Below are 20,844 nucleotides of genomic sequence, written 5' to 3' on the forward strand. Positions count from 1 at the left end.
AAAATTTACTCCCTTTAAGATTATAAGCATGACAAGATATCCACTATTATTGCTAATGTTTAAAGGCATTTGAAGTTCTTGCCAACAATGTAATAAAAGAAAACAAGATGTGTAAAAATAAGAAGGGAAAAGATAAAACTCCCATTTGTTTTTGCAGACAATAAAATTATTTATATGAGAAACAAACAGGATTTTACAGGAATGGATGGGCTAATCCTAAAATTCATATGGAATTGCAAGGGACTAAGAACAGTCACAACAATGTTGATAAAGAAGAAAGTGAGAGAACTCCTATTTCCTGATTTCAAAATTTATTAAAAGTTACAGCTATCAAAACAGTGTGGTATAGGCATAAGAACTGGATGAAAGACTTGAAAGTCAATGGAATAGACCTGAAAGCTCAGAAATAAACCCATGCATGTATGAATAACTATTTTCTACAAGGTTGCCAAGACTACTCAACGGAGAAAAAACAGTCTCTTCAATACACAATTCTGGGATAACCGGATAACCACATTCAAAGGAATGAAGTTGGATCCTTACTTCACATCATATAAAAAAATAAATTCAAAATGGAGCAAAGACTGAACTGTAAGAGCCATAACTATCAAACTCTCAGAAGAAAACACAGGAGTAAATCTTCATGATCTTTCATTTGGCAATGTAATCTTACATATGACACGAAAAGCATAAGCAATGAAAAAAAAATTGGAAATCATCAAAATTTAAAACTCTGTACATCAAAAGATAGGATTAAGAAAGTGAAAAAGACAACCCACAGAATGTGAGAAAGTATTTGAAAAATGACATATACAAATAAGGGATTTTTATCTAGAATATATAAAGAAATCTTATAACTCAATAATAAGAAATGCAACCAAGTTGCAGACACTTCTCAAAGGAATCTGAACAGACACTTCTCAAAGGAAGATATACAAGCGGTCCATAAGGATGGGAACAGATGCTTGACATCTTTACTCATTAGGGAAATTATTATCAAAACCACAGTGAGAGGCCAAGTCACACCTAGTAGGAGGGCTAGAACTTGAAAAATGGAAAATAACAAATAATGGTAAAGATATGGAGAAAATGGAACCCACAAATATTGCAGGTGAAATGTAAAATGGTACCACCACGGTGAAAAAGTTTAGCAGTTTCTTAAGAAGTTAAACATAAAATATAAAACATATAACTTAGGTATCTACCCAAGAGAAGTGAAAACATATGTTTACACAAAATTTTTACATGCATTCGTAACAACCAAAAATTGGAAACATACTAAATGTCTATCAATTGGTAGAAAAAATGTGGTATATCTATACAATGGAATGCTATTCAGCAATACAAAAGAATAAACTACTGATATGCCACATCATAGACAAACTTCAAAAACATTGCTCAGAATAAAAGACACAAATGGCCATATATTGTATGATTCTATTTCTATGAAATGTTCAAAAAAGGCAAATTTATAGACAAAAAGTTGACTAGGGCCTGAAAATAGGGATTAATTATAATTGGGCATGAGGGTTCTTACAGGGGACTAAAAATGTCCCATAAACAATTTATGGTTATGGTTGTACAACTTGTTAAATTTCGTAAAAATTCTTGAATTATATACTTGAAATGAGTGCTATGTAAAATATATTACAGTAAAGTTGTTAGAAAAACAAACACAAACATTACATTTTACAAGGTCACATACAAATAGAAAGATTGGCATTAAACGTGCCAGAATGGCTGCCTCCAGTAGTGTTTACATAGGAGAACAGCAGAGGGAATGAAAGTAGGGCTAAAAGGAATTTATAAATTACTAAAGAAATTATTCTAAACAACAGGCAGGTCTGCACGAAACAATGATATTTGTGAAATATGAACATATGATCAATCCTCTGCAAATGAGGTCTTAAAAGTAAACTACAATAAATATTTTTATATATTTAAAGAGAAGAAGAAATAATAATTCCATCTTACTTCTTTTTTTTGTAGACACTAAACTAAGTCATATAATTTAAAAATAAGTTCATGTAACCTAAATTTTTATGATTATGCTACTTAAAAAGTATTTGAAATGCAGTGAATACTCTAAAACCCATTAAGTTCTAAAGCAAGAGAAAAACATAAAAATAAAGACAAATATACCCCTGAATGTTGTGGGCTAAATATCTTACTACTTCAAGACCTTGTTAAATATCCATGACACTATGATGAATTATAGAAGCACACAACCCTGAAAAGACAGTGATAAAGAAACACTGACCTTTAAGGACTTGGTAACAACAGAAAGGCATTTTTTTCCCAAAGTGGGAAATCATGACATACCATAAAATCATTAGTCCTACAAAAAGTTCTCCCTAAAAAAAGCTTTTTCATCAAATAAATTTAGAAATACTGCACACATATCCCCCCACTAATGTATTCACAACATATTAACATATTAAAGTATCTAAAAACACAGTCTCCAAGACTTTTAAAGAATAAATCTGCTTTAATTAATAAATCCACAAAATCCTTGCCTCATATAACACGTTTTCATAGTAAGAGGAATACACACTTTAGAAAATATTTCACTACATAGGTTATTTGTTCAAAAACTCATTCAACAAGTATCTACTGAACACCTATTATGGGCCAGCCCCTGTTCTAGGTGCTTAAGATTTCAGCAGTAAAAACAAATTTCGTGACCTCATGGAAATTTACTTTACAGTGGTATTACAAGTTCTATACACGTTTTTTTTTTTCTATTATATTACATGATAATATTGCCAAATGGGCACAAATATCAATACAGAGAAAAAGTGAGAAAAACAAGGAAGTATCTGAAACAATGTGTTTTGGGAGGATGGGTTAGATGAACTTAATTATTTTCTAAATAGACAGCAACTTAAAGGCCAACGGACTATAGCCAAAATATTCATTAATATGAAATGTTTAAAATAACTAAGTACTCCTACAATGGGATACTATGCAGTCATATCATTCATGTGACTAATATGGAAAACAAATTTAAAAGAACTGCAGAAGATTATGTATGTACAATATGATTTCATTTGTTTAAAAAAGGATTCTCCAGAGACAGTCTTTTAAATATAAACTTATTTGTATAGGAGTAGAAAATTACTGAAAAGACAAAAATTTTAACAATGGTTGGTTACCTCTGGGGAGCTAGAATAGATGGTACGAGCCTTTTTTACCTTGATGTATTAACTCATGTTTAATAAATAAGATCATATATAACTTTTATAATGAGGTAAAACAAGGGGCGTCTGGGTGGCTCAGTTGGTTAAGTGTCTGCCTTTGGCTCAGGTCCTGATCTCAGGGTCAGGGATGGAGTCCTACATGGGCTCCCTGCTCAGCGGGGAGTCTGCTTGTCCCTTTCCCTCTGCTTCCTCCTCCCTGCTCATGCTCTGTGTCTCTCTCTCTCAAATAAATAAAATCTTTAAAAAATAGTTTTAAAAAATGAGGTAAAACAAATTTTAAGATTGACTGGTAAGTATTTCCAGGCAAAGCATTTGAGCTGAAGGGAGGTGGGAGTGGTATGATTTTTTTTTTTTTTCCCCTAGGTTTGAGAAAATTTAACTGAGAAAAGAACAAAGCATCACTCTGTAAACAGTGGTTAGGAAAATACCACAAAATGAGGAGCTTTAGGGGTGATTAGGCACTTTGAAACAAAGGGTAAAAAAAAGATTGATAGGTTTGTCTTCTGGAACAACTACAGGCTGACACACAGAAAAACAAGATACCTAAGAATAAAACTAAAGCAGTTACCTCTGAAAAAAGCTGAATAAGGAGGATTTGAAGTGTTTCAAGTATCACCCTCTCATTCCAAAATTTAATGTAGCAAGTAAATACCATTTTTTTCTGATTAAAAGTATTAAAACTTTACTTAAAATTGAAAATTACCTTTCTCACAAGGTGGTTTTCAGTATCTGCCACGTATATGATATTATTCCTCATGGCTACACCCTGTGGTGAATTGAAAGTTGACTCTGAAAATATTCCATCTTTTCTTCCAGGGTTGGGTCCTAAAAGACAAGAGCACCACAAAACAATTTTTTTCCACTTAAAAAGTTATCTCAAAGTAAAACCCCCCCAAAATATTTTTCCTTTATTTTCTTTTATTGTAACTATAGGGAAAATGGATATTAGCTGAACTTGCTGTGGTAATCATTTTACAACATGTAAATCAAACCAAAATAAATAAATAAAATTTGTATTTAAAGCTGGGATTTTAATATAAATAGCATGATACTTTCACCTAAAAACTATTTCCCAAGATACGTTTTTCTCAAGAGTAAGTTTTACTAATGACAAAGCTTACTGGATAATGGTTACTTTAGTAGCATGTATCAGAAGAGAATATATTTTAAGAATTATTTTAATTATCTATTACTTAGACTAGAAAGAATTAAAAATAATTTTAATCTTTTCACATCTAGATGAATGATTTTTAAAAATTTTGGAAGATATACTCCTTTGATAATACATTGAAAATTATGAACTCTTTCCTTAGAAAAATATATATGCCCCTAAGATGTCACAAACAATTTCAAGGGGTTCCTAGATCCTGAGGACCATTCAAGCATGTCTTAATAGTCTACGTACCCCAGGTTAAGAAACCTTCATATTTACTATTTCACTTTGCCACAAAGTTCTATAATATCCTATAAACACTTGGAGAGACAAAGAGTGATTCTGGTCTGATGGTCTACTTCTCAGCTTCTCTAATACATGAAGAGTTTCAAGGGTGGAGAGTACACAACATAAAAACACGTAACTGTTATTTCTGTGACCAGACAACAAATCATTCAAAGCCTCTAAGCACCCCAAACTATGCTTTGCAGAACTCTGCTGTCTTAGATGTTAGTAAGAGAAGTAGTATAACATGGTGCTAGGAACATGAACTCAAGAATCCAAGTGACTTAGTTTAAGCTCTACCTCTTCCTAGCTGATGATCTAAACAAGTTCTTTATAGCTCAGTTTCTCTTCTGTAAAATGGAACTAGTAATATACCTAACTCACAGCACTGTGAGGACTAAATTAATACAAGTAAAGTGCTTAGAATAATGCCAGGCATATATATGTTTGCTATTATTACTATTATTAATAATACTATTATTGTTGTTAATGGGCATTCCCTGTGGGAAAAAAGGGAGAGTAACATGGTCCCTTTTGACTGGAAAACATTGTATAGTACAACCTCTCTTGAATATTCATGAGGTACATAAACAGAGTAAAATAGGAGGAGTACAGTGACACCACTACCAACAAATGTCTCTTTAATACATCTAACCAGTATTTCCTAATTGTATCTCATCATAGAATTCTTTTTAAAAATTATTGTAGATTAACTTTTAATTTATCACGAGATAACATTATTCCTAAAAACACGTTAGGGGAAGGTAGCTTGCTGCTGGTTTTTCTGTTTAACAAAGGAAAATATGCATTTACACTATTTTGAAAATTATACAATTAAAAACCTCTTACCATTTAAATCAACCTACTACAACAGATAATTTTTAAGCAACAATTCTCATAACTGCCTGTCATCAACCCAAACATCAAGCTGCTGAAACAAAAGAAACATAAAACATACTCTAACAAAAACAAAAAAGAAGAAATGTGAAAAATTCAAGGGCTAGGGGAACAATATCTAGGCATCCTAAGAATAGCACCAGGACTTAAGAATAAGACTCGTTTATTTGCATTAGGAATGCAGCTGCCCCTACTTATGTACTAATGCTGCGTATGTTACTAAAGCAGGATTGAGAAGAGATGTGACTTTGACTATTACGTTACTAGATGTCAATTCAGCCTGAGTAAGCAGGATTAATACGAATGTACTTAACAGATTTTATTAACTATGTAGATGTCAATAAGAGCCTGTTTTAAGATCTAAAACCAAGGTGATAAATTTCAATTTTTACTGTAAACTATATTACGTATCATAATTAGAAGCAAACTTTACCTCCAATGCTGTACTGAAGTTGTCCATTCTTCCAGATGACCAAAATTCTATGATGTCCAGTGTCTGCTATTACCAATCTATTAGAAACATGGTCTACTGTTACTTTGCCAGGAAACAGCAATGGTGAAAGTGGCAAAGAATCTTTATAGAGTTTTACTTCAATTTTATTATCTCGGATCTGTCCCCTGTCTTTATAATACTTTAAAGCTATGGAAGTATATAAAAATAATTTATCTTTGTGTCCCTCTCCAATCAAAGAAAATAACATATTTCCACGGGGTCCAAGTATGACCAGAGTTGGCCAGCAGGAAACTTCTAGTTCTTGCCAAAGACTGGCATCTGCATCATTAACAACAGGGTGGGTGATGTTGTATCGAAGAACAGCGCTCTTAATGTTATCCAGGACTTTTTCATTTGGAAACTTAGCCGAGTGAACACCAACAATCAGAAGACCATCTAAATGGGAAAAATTATAAGTTAAACATTAGGAAGTATTAAAGTTTGAATGTCACCATCCACACATTAGGTTATGGGTCATTAATAAACAGTTCAAGTTTTTGGGGTTTTTTTTAAAGACAGAACTAAAATAGTGTTTTCAACCACATTTAAACACATGTATAAAAAATGAACATTTAAATCTAATGACAATCTTGATAACCACATAAAAATACATATGATCAAAATCATGTGGCTATTTCAGGACTGAACCTCTTTGTGTCCTTTATCTAGACAAATTTTTAAAAAACACATTAATTTCTTACAAAGATATTGAAATACTGTTTTCCCCCCACCAATTATAAGCCCCTTTGAAATTCATAGTGATTATGACTGCTTTTTGCTAATATTGTCATATTATCCTCTTAGAATTTTTCTGGCCTACCTACATTATAGATTAACAGAACAAATATAAGCAAGATGTTTCTGTAATATAAGGTTTTTGATTTATTTAAAATTTGTATTATATGGTTCTTAAAACAAGCCTTAATTGTAGATAGCAGAACTGCTAAAAACTAAGAACAACATATTTCTTTTACCTAATCAACATAGTATGTCTAAAAGTGATATAGGAAAAAAAAGTAAAAAGTGTTTGGCTAGATTCAGAGAAAGAACTCAATAATGACTACCAAGGTAAGAGAGGTAATAAGGGCTATGTAAATTACAATTTCCCAACACACTCATCAAAAACTATGCACATCAGCATGAAGAAATAAAAAACCCACACAAATTAGGGGGTATAATTTCCTCATAGCCCATCCTTCCATTTGCAACTATTAACTCCCAACAAAACACATACATCACACACATACACATACAGCCCCCCTGCCTAAGGACCCAGAAAAGTATACAAAAGCAGGTACATAGTTAGAAGGGGTCAAAACTTGGAGAAGCCAACCCTGAAGGGGAGTTTTCAGTTCTTTTCTTCTTCATGGCTTTGCACTGAGGGTGGGCACCAGTCTGGAAGCAATGCAGGTGGTGAAAACAATGGAAACCCCTTCCTGACCCAAGGAGCCAGGGAGACTGGAGGGTGTGGGGGAAACCCCAAGGGGAAGAGAGCTGGAGAAGGAGACTCCCCATTTCTGAGTATGAACACTCGCAAGTCTTGGCTTAACTCCTAAACTATACATGTGTGAGGCAGGCCTACAAAAGTACAGCCAAGGCTTAAAGAACCGAGAACTGAATTGCTGAGCTGATGAAAGGAGAGCAGAGCTGAGAGAAGATGAGCCAGAACTTAGACTCCAAACCAACAAAGCTGAATGCCTATGAAAACAAATGACAGATATCAGTACCAAAATAAAGCAACAGTATGAATTAGACAAAGACTTCAAAGGAACTATATCTATGCTCCATGAGGTAAAGAAAAACATGCTTGAAATGAATGAAAAGACAGGAAATACAAACAGCAATAGAAACTATAAAAAAGAACTAAATGAAAATTTTAGAACTCAAAAATACTATATTTAAAATAAATTCACTGGATGAGCTCAATGGTAAAAAAGAGATGACAGAAAAAAGAGTCAATAACCTAAAAATAGCTCAACTGAAATTATCCAATATAAGAAACACAAAGAAAGAAGGCTGGAAAAAAAAATGAACAGAACCTCAGGGACCTGTGGAACAGTTTAAATGATCTAATATTCGCATATAGATTTGGAATCACAGAAGAAGAGGACGAAAAGATTGGGCAGAAAAAGTATCTGAATACAAAAACATCCAAAATTCGACTAAAGATAGAAATTTACAGAATTCAAGAAATTCCAGAATTCAAGAAATTCATTCCAAATAGGATAAATTAAAAGAAAATCATGTTAAGACTTATTATAAACTGAAAACCAAAGATTAAAAACCAAACCCCATAAGCATTTTGAAAGAAGACACACAGAAAAATGACACAGTGATCAGTGGTTGCTTAGGCACTGGGAAGAAGGGTGGTGGGGAGGAGTGGGAAGGATTATACGCTTAAAATATGTGCAGTTTACTGGATGTCAGTTATGCAACAATAAAATTTTTCCAAAAAAAAAAAAATCATTAGCTCTGGAGTCATACAACCTGTAATCAAATTCTGGCTTTACCACTTGCTGAGTTACTTTGGGCATGTTACTTAACCTCTCTGGGCATCAGTTTTCTTATTTGTAAAACTGGGAAAATACCAGTAACTGCCTCAAAGGTCAGTTTTGAGGATTAAAAGAGATGATCTGTATAAGGCATTTAGCATAGTACCTACTATACTGTAAAAGCTCAATGAATATTTACTATCATTTTTTAAAGTTGTAAGTACAAAGATAACCAATAAAAGAAAAATACAACTTTTCTAACTAAAGCAATTAGTAAAATAAAATAGCAAAGAAAATACATCACATGAAGAAACACAATGAACAAAAGCTAATACATATAATGATTATGCATAATAATCATAAGTAAATATGAATGGGCTTAACTCATCTATTGAAAGAAAAAAATTTGGATACATTCTGTGTATGAGAAATACAACTAAAACAAGTTAACCAGAAAAGCTAAAAATAAAGGGGTAGGCAAATGTGCACCAGGCAAACGAAAGCAATACAAGGTCATGATCCTAATATTAGACAAGGTAGATTTCACGCCCCAAAGCATTAAACATGACAAACATTTTAATGCAAAAAGTATTCATGATAAGGATAAAATAATAATAGGATAAAATAGTAATGAATATCCATGTACCAAGTAATAAAAGAAGCAACTTAATAAAGCAGAAGCACACCACTTTCAGTGTGAACCAGATCAAGCAGACACAAGATACAGAAAGCCTAATTCACATAATCAGTGAGGTAGATCTTACTGATACATATCAAACTGTACTGTGATAATACACTTTCCTCTGAAGTATACAGAGTATTTATAAATACTGATCACACCAAGAAAGCATTCTAAAGAATACACTCTAACCACAATACAATAAAACTGGATATTAATAATGAAACAAAGGCCCTTTTTTTAAAGTAGCCTCCATGCCCAATGTAGAGCCCAACGAGGGGCTTGAACTAATGACCAACCCTTGAGATCAAGACCGGAGCTGAAATCAAGAGTCAGATACTCATCTGAGTCACACAGGTACCCCAAAAGGCCTTTTGTTCAGGAAAAACACACTATTTCTGTGTTTCTCCTTTCCTCTCACAATATGACCACACTCAAAACACTCTTGACACCAGAAATGTGGGGTTTTTTCCCCCCACATTAGGCAATTGTCTGTGACACTGAGTGAGTGGGCGTCCTACGAACCAGAATTAGCGTAGATGACATAGGTTGAGGGCTCAATCCCACAAGATGGGGCCCTGCCAGTTTAGATGCCAATCACAAGTAACAGGTCCCCAGGTTATTCTCAACTTCCGTTGGAGCGGTCTACAAATGAGATTCCTTTGACTCTTCCCTTGGATTCAGTTATTTGCTAGAACAGCCACAAAACTCAAGGCAACAGTTATGTTTATCAGTTTATTATAAAAAGATATGACAGGGGCGCCTGGGTGGCTCAGTCGTTAAGCGTCTGCCTTCGGCTCGGGGCGTGATCCTAGCATTCTGGGATCGAGCCCAGCATCAGGCTCCTTGCTGGGAGCCTGCTTCTTCCTCTCCCACTCCCCCTGCTTGTGTTCCCTCTCTCGCTGGCTGTCTCTCTCTCTCTGTTGAATAAATAAATAAATAAAATCTTAAAAAAAAAAAAAGATATGACACAGGATACAGATGAACATCCAAATGACAGATACACAGGACAAGCTCTGGGAGAGGGGGCGGGGCTTCCACGCTCTCACCAAGGCCTCCACTCCCCCAGCGCCTTCACGTGTTTACCAACTTGGACGCTCTGAACTCTGTACCTTTGGAATTTTTATGGAGGCTTCATCACATAAGCATTACAGATCATTAACTCCGTTTCCAGCCTCTTCCCCCTCTCTGGAAAATGGGGTGTGGGGCTGAAAATCGCACGCTTCTAATCATGGCTTATTCTTTCCTTCTGGTGACCAGCTCCCACCTAGAAGCCCACCAAAGGTCACCTCAGAATAAAACACACTGTTAATCTCCCAAGAAACTCCAAGGGATTCAGGAACTCTGTTAAGAATTGGGGTCAAAAACCAAATATTAAAACAAAAGATGCCCTAGTGCTCTTATCACTTAGGAAGTCACAAGAGTTTCAGGACCTCTGTGCCAGGAACCCAGGGCAGAGACCAATATATATATCTTCAATTATCTCACACTTTTCCACTTAGAAATTTAAAAACTATCAACTTGACAGAAAGGTGAAACAGAAGTCAAAATTACGGAATTTCTAAAAAAATAATGAAAATACTATCTATAATTTATGGGGATATACTTAATGTACTGACAGAAGAAAATTCATAGTCATCAATTCAGAGCCTTAAACATTTATATCAAAAACTAAAATAGATAATTAATTACCCTGTTATAAAAACCTAGGAAAATACACAAAAGACCTCGAATAGCCATAGCAATCTTGAAAAAGAAAAACAGGGGTGCCTGGGTGGCTCAGTCAGTTAAGCACCTGCCTTCAGCTCAGGTTATGATCCCGGAGTCCTGGGATCGAGTCCCACATCGGGCTCTCTGCTCAGCGGGAAGCCTGCTTCTCCATCTCCCTCCGCCAGCTGCTCTGCCTACTACTTGTGCACTCTCTCTCTCTGTCAAATAAATAAATAAAATCTTAAAAAAAAAAATCAAAACCAAAACTGGAAGTATCACAGTTCCAGACTTCAAGTTATAGTACAAAGTGGCAGCAATTAAAACAGTATGGTACTGCCATAAAAATAGACACAAAGATCAGTGGAATAGAAAAGCCAGAAATAAAACCATAATTATATGGTCAATTAATCTTCGACAAAGGAGGAATGAATACACAATGAAAATAAGACAGTGTCTTCAACAAATGGTGTTGGGAAAACTGGATAGCTATGCAAAAGGAAGAGGATCAATTTCTTTCACCATACACAAAAATTAACTCAAAATGGATTAAAGACCTAAATGTGAGACCTGAAACCATAAAAATCCTTGATGAGAACATAGGCAGTAATTTCTCTAACATCAGCCATAGCACTGTTTTTCTAGATATGTTTCTTGAGATGAGAGAAATAAATGCAAAGATAAACTATTGGGTCGACATCAAAATAAAAAGCTTCTGCACAGCAAAGGAAACAATCAACAAAACTAAGAGGCAACCTACTGAATGGGAGAGGGTATTTGCAAATGACACATCCAATGAAGGGTTAGTATCCAAAATATATAAAGAACAGATATAACTCAACACCCAAAAAACAAATAACCCAATTTAAAAATGGGTGGAAGACACGAACTGAAATTTTTTCAAAGAAGACATCCAGTTGGCTAATAGACACATGAAAAGATGTTCAACACCACTCATCATCAGTGAAATGCAAATCAAAACCACAATGAGGCATCACCTCACACCTGCCAGAATAACCAAAATTGAAAACACAAGAAACAACAAATGTTGGTGAGGATGTGGAGAAAAAGGAACTCTCTTGCACTGTTGGTAGGAACGCAAACTAGTGCAGCCACTGTGGAAAACAGTATGGACATTCCTCAAAAAATTAAAAATAGAACTACCCTACAATCCAGTAATCACACTACCGGGTATTTACCCCAAAAATACAAAAACACTAACTCAAAGGGATACATGCACTCCTTTATTTATTGCAGCATTATTTACAATCGCGAAACTATGGAAGCAGCCCAAGTGTCCATCCATAAATGAACAGATAAACATGTGGGGTGTGTGTATATATATATGATGGAATATTATTCAGCCATAAAAAAGAATAAAGTCTTAACATTTGCAACAACATGTATAGTTAGACTATAATGCTAAGCAAAGTAAGTCAGAGAAAGACAAATACCATATAATCTCACTCACATTGGAATTTAAGAGACAAATGAGCAAAGGGGGAAAAAAAGAGAGAGAAACAAACCAAGAAACACATTCTAAACCATAGAGAACAGATGGTTATCAGAGGGGAGGTGGGTTGGAAGATGTGTGAAATAGGTGACGGGGATTAAAGAGTACACTTATGATGAAAATGAAAAAAAAAAATCTAGGAAAACAACAACAAAATAAATCAAAAGCAAGCACAGGGAAAGAAATGAAAATAAAACCAGGAATTAATGAGGTGCAAAACAAAATCCAACATCTATTCCTGATTAAGAATAATAAAGAAATAAAGAGAAATAGAAAATAAATAGAAATTGATGGATATTTTCTTTCCAGAGGAGAGGGTACACTTATTCACATTTATTATTACAACTGGTATGTCTGATCTAAATTCTTTCATATTTTCCTCTACTGTAATTTCTGTATATATTATATTTGTGTTTCTCTATATGCTGTGTCCTTTCTTGTAAAAAAAAAAATTGGGTATAAAGAAGATGCGTATGTATATGTATACATATATGTGTGTATATGTATATAATAGTATATATAATAGTACATATAATATTATCCACTCATAAAAATGAATGAAATCTTGCCATTTGCAACAACATGGATGGAGCTAGAGAGTATAATGCTAAGTGAAATAAGTTAAAGACAAATACCATATGATCTCATTCATATGTGGAATTTAAGAAACAAATGAGCAAAGGAAAAGAGAAAGAGACAAATCAAGAAACAAACAAACCAAGAAACAGACTCTTAACTATAGAGAACTGAGGTTACCAGAGGGAAGGAGAGTGGGGGGATGGATGAAAATAGGTGAAGGGGATTAAGAGTACACTTGTCATGATAAGCACTATGTATAGAATTGTTGAAACACTATATTGTATAAGTGCAACTAAAACGTAACACTGTATCTTAACTATACTGTAATTAAAATAAAAAAATAAAAAATTTTCTTTGCATTTTAGGAGAGTTTGTATTTTTCTTCCAGTGGTTACCTTTGTAATAATATTTTTTATCATTTTACAAAAATATTAATCCCCATTTTTCATAATCTTTTACTATCTGGTCAATCATTTTTTTTACATTGATTGATTTGAAAAAGAGGAAGCGGGCATGCAGGAGAAGGAACAGGAGAGAGAGAGAGAGAAAGAGAGAATCTCAAGCTGACTCTGTGTTGACTGTGGGGCCTGACGCCAGGCTTGATCCCACGACCCTGAGATCCTGACCTGAGCAGAAACCAAGAGTCAGACACTCAACCGACTGAAACGTCCAAGAGCCCCTGATCAATCATTTTTAAATGGCATCCTTTAATTCCCACCTATTACCTATACAATAATCAATAGTTTTCATTCGCTCCCTCTTTTTTCCCTTTCTTTGGTTGTATTCTTTCTACCTCTATATGATTTTACGTTATTCTTCTACCCATAGGTGACAGTTATATTTTATCAATTTAGCTAAAGTGGAACTGTTTTCCAGTATTCTACTCCCTGCCTAGTTCTTATCCTCTACCGTAAAAGATATCTTGTGCATGGACTGGAAGGTGCAAAGGCAGCAGCAGCCATATTCTCTTCTGCTTGGAACACTGTGCAGGCACCACGTGCTACTGCATTGCACACACTCTGTAGCTTATCTGCTGTCTCACCTTGGTGGCTGGCTGGCTGGGGGACAGCAGCTAAGCCCCATAGCTGTACCAGAGCTCTTGCCGAATCTCCTCCCTCAGCTTCTCCAACTCCTGGGTCAGATGAGTGCATAGCTCCACAACAAAGGACACCACCTTACCCTGTTGGTCCCCTCACTATTTAGGTTGGAAGCCTGCATGCGTTCCAGTTCATGCTTGCAGGCGGCAGCTTGCTTTTGCTCTCCCTTATTTCATTTCCATCTTTCCTTTTCAACTGCCTCACCTGCTGACGTCAAGTGGAGGCACCAGACACACAAGTAACAGTCATATGCAGACTAGATGAGCAGCTCCCGCAACTATATAAGGTCAAGCGCCTGTAAGAAATCCTTTATTATTTCTCATCATGAATACACATATGAAATCTTCAGCCACCCATCCATCTGGCAGTTTCATTAGTCACCCTGGTTAGAAGAAGCCATCTATCCCTCAAATAGATTCACCAGCAAGTAGATTGAGAGGTACATCTATTCACAGGTGATTCTGAGTTCTTGGACATTCAAAACTAGTGTTCTATAACCCTGATTGACTCCTGAAAGATAGCTGGTTAGCTATAATATCCTTGGTTTGTAGTTTCTCTGTAAAGCTTCTTAAAAATGTGCTGTTGCTTTGCTTTGTATGTTATTTGTGTAGTCTGTCCTGTCTAACCTACATGCTTCTGAAAGTCATTTTTCCTGGAGGTCCTAAAGATATTTTTTTAAACATCTTTAACGTGTAATAGTTTAAAATAGGATACTTCTTGGGCTGTTGTTCTATGTTAATTTTCCCTGGTATCTGGTAGTACCCTTCAACATGTAGATTCAAGGTTTCTTCTATTTTCAGAGCATTTTTTGGATTCTAATTTTACATATTGGTTTTTGTCAGTTTTGTTTTGTCTTCGGTCTCCAAGCAGACCTCTTCTGCCTGTCTTTCTATTCAATCCTTTCCTCTGTTTTTATTTCTTTTTAGCTTATTTTCATTCTCTAAGTTTGTCTACCCCCCGCTTTACTTTAATGCCCCTTATTACATTTTTATATGACTTTATTGCCCCTTAGGCACCTTATAATTTAGTCTTTACTTCTAACATAATTCTGATCTTTTTCTTATTCCTTTTCTGAGTTCAATCACCACTCATTTCTTACAACTTTGGGCGGGGGAGGGGGCATTTCCATTCTTAGTTTTTGAATTTCTGATTCAAGATCCTTTTTCATTATTCCTAAATGCTGTTTGAGGATCTATCTCTAATTCAATATGGATTGTGTTACAGTTTTTGTCAATTTTGTGATCATTTTTAAGAAAGGATGTTCATCAGCATTTCAACTCTGAATCACATTTTCAGCTTTTTACAGTTTTATATGGATGTGATCTGCTTTTTAATAGTCCCATCCATTTTGTGGACAGGGTTCCTAGGTTAAGAGTGTGCTTTTCCAATAGTTCCCTTTTTCTGTGCAGTTTCATTTTTGGATAGCTATTTTTGGAAGGAGGGATTGATGTGTATTTTGTCTTTTTTTTTTTTTTCCTACAAGATCCTTAATTTTTCCCTCTTATTTTTTTTAAGTAGACTATCTTCAAGGAAACTAGAACTCTGTATCTAATTCCCTCCAAGAAGCAATGTTTCTCTCAGGCTTCTGTTCTTAGTCCCACACTCTTCCAAGAGCTGGTGCTATGATCCAAACTGGTGTTCAGTATTTTGCACTTAGTGCTGGAGTTTCTCTTTCTGCTGCTAAGGGAGTCACTCTGTGCCTCTCCCAAGATCTGTGAACCACTCTCCTTTTTTTCATGGAGACTTTTAAGCCTCTCCCATTCCTGTTCCAGCACCTGCAGGCTTGCAGGAGAAGGACCTTTAATGGAATTCAGTTTATTTCTCAACTTACAGGTAATTTGAAGGCCATGATATTCTCTGTCTCCTAATATTGCTGAATGAATGATCAAGTGTGGTTTTAGTTACTCTCCTTTTTGTTTTTATGTTTGAGGAAGAGGAAAAGATAAATGAGGAGACTCAAAATCAGGTGGCCCTCATTCTCCTCCAAAACCAGAGACAGGAGAAAGAGATTCCTGTTTTTAACATCAGTTATATTGAGATATAATTTACTTAATTTTGTCCCTCGATACTTTGTTAACTGATTAAATAAATATAGCTAAATCCTAAAGCCAGCCTCTTACTTAACAGAGAAAAATGAGAAGTATTTCCAATAAGATAAAAACAAGGGAAAGGTGCCCACTGTCTCTACTACTACCGAATAATGAATTGGGAGGGGGTTTTTAACCAACAAAATTAGACAAGAGAAATCAATTATAGAAAAAAGATTTGAAAAATTTCTTTGCAGATAATACGGCATGTTAGGAAACCACAGAGAAACAATTATAAAAGCAAACCAAGTAAAAAATTCAGGAAGCAGAATATAAAATTAACAGATAAAAATCAATAGCTTTTATATACCTATACAATAACCAGTTAGAGTATATAATGGTAGACAAAACCCCACTTACAATAAATACCCACAAATAAATGAAAAGATTTTCGACCACATTCTAAAATGCAATTTAAAACTACATCAAGGGGCACCTGGCTGGCTCAGTCAGAAGAGCATGCAACTCTTGATCTCAGGACCATAAGTTTGAGTTCGGGTGTAGCACTTACTTAAAAAATAAATAAAACTACATCAAGATACCATTTCTCACATATTAAATCAGAACAAATTAAAAAGCATGTCAACACATTTTACTGGAGCAGCAGCGGGGTAAGAAGCACCTTCACACTCTCTCAGCAGAAACGCAACTAGTACAACCCTCCTGGAGCAGAATATGGCAATACCCAACGAAACTATACTATATGTATTTAGCTTTGACCCAGCAATCCCCCTTCTAGGAACTCACCCTTAAGATATGCCACCAGCAATATAAAAACATATTCGTAAAGTTATTCACTGTTCGTAACTGCTAAATACTGAAAACAACCTAAAGGCTGATGCATGGGATAGGACAGTAACTGAACTATTTATTATTATAAATTACAACACACACACTTACACACAATGGGGTGCTACGTACTATTAAAAATAATCAGGAAGTTCTCTATATAGAGTGGCTACCAGAATACACTGCCACATTAAAAACACAAAATGCACAAAAACATCTAGAGTAGGTCACTGTTAGTATTTTTTTTTTTAAAAGAGAAAATAGAAAGAATGGAAGAATGGGGTGGAAAGAATGGGAAGACAGAAACAGCTAGAAGAGATGGCTAAATGGAACTATACTTTCTGTATAGTTCTGACTTTCAGGGCCATGTTTAAATTTTACATCCTCAAAAACAAATAAAATCAACTAAAAATACAAACAAACAGATGAATCTAACTGTACTTAAAATGAATAACATAACCTCATGGGGAGTGGGGAGGACCATTCTAAGTAAATTTTGAATTAGTTGAGAGGGACTAGAAGCAAAGACAACCCAGTAGCAATGAACACGGGTAGTGCCCACATCTTGGCTTCTCAAAACCATTCCCAATATTCAATACTAAAAGGTATCAGAGCTCCCTAGAGAAATGGTTGATTCAGGGAAGGGGCTGGGAAAGTACAAGAGGAACCTTTAAATATTTTGTTGTGACAAGTAAGAAAGTGCTCAAAGAATGATAAGGACATATCAAAAGGACACAGGTGATAGCCTGAAGAGGATTCCATTTGTCAAAGAGGGTCAATATGAATATCTAAATAATGGTGGTGATGATTATAACCAAACGAATTAAATAAGATTCCATGAGTCAAATCTTTATATATTTCACGTGTAATATACATACACACAATATATATAGAGAGAGCATAACATACATTACGTCAAAATATACATACATATATTCCTTCTGATAAATATATCCAGCACTTCTTCGAAGAAGTGAAAATTAGGGGGAGATGGGAACCCTGAGAAGGTGTTAACTAGGTGAAGAGCATAAGGAAGGAGATTCATGGAGAGAAAACAACACACTACAAGAGAGTACATGAAAGATAGAAGAGACTGAAGAAGGTAAGTGACGAAGCACAGAGAACGAAGGAGAGCGTGGGACAAAATGAAAATAAACCTATAGATAGGATTGACCTTGTAAGTCATTTTAAGGATGTTTTAGATTGTTATTCTTAGGAGCAATGGAAGTCACATGGAGAATGAAGTGCAAGTCTCAAAGATAATTTAAACTAAACTCATGACCTTCCGCTCCAAAGCTCTTCTTTCTACAGTGTGTCCTTTCACTGAATGGTACCAGCATCTGTCCAATTATATAAGCCAAAAACCTACCTAGGATATCTCTGTAATAACCAAAGGGCTCTCTCTCATCATCCATATTTAATTCGTGACCAAATCCTATTAATGTTATCCCTCTATAACTAGTTTCAAGCTATTACCATGTCCCATAGGGAGCATAATAGCCTTCTCACAGGTCTCTCACATCCCTTCTTGAACACTAATTAGTTACCCACCCAGGAGTGGGACTAATCTTTAAACAAACACAAATCTCATCATGTCACCCTCTTCCAGAAAATCTTTCATTGTCCTTTGTATAAAACCCAAATCTCATCTCCCCAGCATGTTTTCCACTCCTTCTTCTCCTCCCCTCAGGGTGTGATAGCAACCTGGCCTTCCTTCAGTTCCTCCGGAATATCATTATTCCCCTTGCTTTGATCCCTTAACACACAATGCTCCTTCGGCCTGGAATGTTCTTCACCCTTTCTCACCTAGGAAAGCCACACTTTTCTTCTAGATCTCAAGCTTAATTTTTGCTCTTAAGAAAGCCTTAAATTCCTCCAGATTAAACTCCATTATTTGTTTTCATAGCACCCTATAACTTTCCTTCTTAGCACTAATCAGAAATTATAAAACTATTTGTGAGTATTTGATTATAAGTCTTGCCCCTGTTAACAAGACTATAATTCCTATTAATTATTTAGGGATCATGCATGTTTTATTATTCACTAGCACAGTGTTTAGTAGGAAATAAAATGAATAGATGGGACATGAACACTGAAGAAATTTATATGTTTATACAATATATAAACCATATCATATTGTCTAAATAGAATATCTATATTAATCTACAAAGACAACTGCTAAGTAGTGATGACTCACATTTTTTCAGTGTCAATAATCTTTTTTTTTTTTTTTTTTAAGATTTTACTTACTTATTTGACGGAGAGAGAGACAGCCTGTGAGGGAGGGAACACAAGCAGGGGAAGTGGGAGAGGAAGAAGCAGGCTCCTAGTGGAGGAGCCTGATGTGGGGCTCGATCCCAGCACGCAGGGATCACACCCTGAGTCGAAGGCAGACGCTTAACGACTGAGCCACCCAGGCGCCCCTCAGTGTCAATAATCTTAAAGTATAGAGATTTTTTAAAAATTATTTTGCTTTTTCTGTCAATCATACACAATAAAAAATAGAATGTAAAAGATTCTCACTTTTTGAATCTTTTGCCAGCACAGGGATCAAAACTACTCCATTAAAATAAAATATGGGAAAAAAAATAAAATATGGAAGGAAAGGAAGGGAGAGGGAGATGAAGGCGGGAGAGGGATGAGTGGGAAGGAGAAGCCATAAAAGAATAACTGCTTCTAAAAATATTAGTAATAAAATAATAACTTCAAAAATCATTTTAAAAGCTTCAAAGATCTTAGTTTTCAGAGAGATAGATATATAGAATTGTACTAGATTATAATTATATATAGCAATATATATAACTTTATATTTATATAATATACAGTAGAAAGCACAGTTTAATCACAGACACTGTAATAACCTAGTTAAATGCAAGGACTGAAAACAGTTGACGAGTTTTACATGTTACAAAATCGTAAACCGACACATTCTGAGATCTAAACGACAAGGCTGATACTTTACGAGGCCAGAAAGGGTAAGGGTATTCCAAGCAGAGTGCACACTATGTCAGGGACTTAAAGCTAGAAGAACCATGACACTGGGGAACTAAAGGAAGGCCAGGGAGGCTAGAACACCCTGAGGGAAGAGGAGTAGGGCATGGACAGGTAGGATTTTAGGTTTCATACTAAAAGCAATGGAAACATGAAATGATCAAAAATCACTGAACACTAAAACACAGAGCCGAAACAAATTTGAAAATTTTTTTTTAGAATTTCAAAAACTGACATTGCCCTAGGTCTCTCCTGAAATATCCCAGAAGTTTGCCATAAACTGACCAATATTTCCATCATACTTTATCTATTTAAAAACAGAATAATATATGGACCGCTACAAAAAGAATGGCTAACAGACACATGAAAAAATGTTCAACATCATTAGCCATCAGGGAAATTCAAATCAAAACCACACTGAGATACCACCTTACACCAGTTAGAATGGCAAAAATTGACAAGGCAAGTAACAACAGATGTTGGCCAGGATGTGGAGAAAGGGGAATCCTTTTATACTATTTGCAGGAATGCAAGTTGGTACAGCCACTTTGGAAAACAGTGTGGAGGTTCCTCAAAAAGTTAAAAATAGAGCTACTCTAAGACCCAGCAATTGCACTACTGGGTATTTACCCCCAAAACACAGAGGTAGTGAAAAAAAGGGCCACATGCACCCCAATGTTCATAGCAGCGATGTCCACAATAGCCAAACTGTGGAAGGAGCCAGATGCCCTTCAACAGATGAATGGATAAAGAAGATGTGATTCATATATACAATGGAATATTACTCAGCCATCAGAAAGGATGATTACACAACATTTGCATCAACATGGATGGAACTGGAGGAGACTATGCTAAGTGAAGTAAGTCAAGCAGAGAAAGACA

At 35.3% G+C, this 20,844-nt stretch overlaps 1 protein-coding gene across 1 annotated transcript in view; it reads right to left on the reverse strand.

Annotated features, from left to right (window-relative positions):
* NHLRC2 (NHL repeat containing 2) overlaps window positions 1–20,844 on the reverse strand; it is a 54,268-nt gene that overhangs the window by 26,092 nt on the left and 7,332 nt on the right. The window contains exons 3-4 of the mRNA XM_008684814.2: window positions 5,969–6,424; window positions 3,904–4,025 (exon numbers count right to left, since the gene is read on the reverse strand). Coding sequence (XP_008683036.1) covers window positions 3,904–4,025; window positions 5,969–6,424 — 578 coding nt within the window. The remainder of the gene's footprint in view (window positions 1–3,903; window positions 4,026–5,968; window positions 6,425–20,844) is intronic.

Source organism: Ursus maritimus, unplaced genomic scaffold, assembly GCF_017311325.1.
Source record: "Ursus maritimus isolate PB19 unplaced genomic scaffold, ASM1731132v1 scaffold_7, whole genome shotgun sequence".
NCBI lineage: Eukaryota > Metazoa > Chordata > Mammalia > Carnivora > Ursidae > Ursus > Ursus maritimus.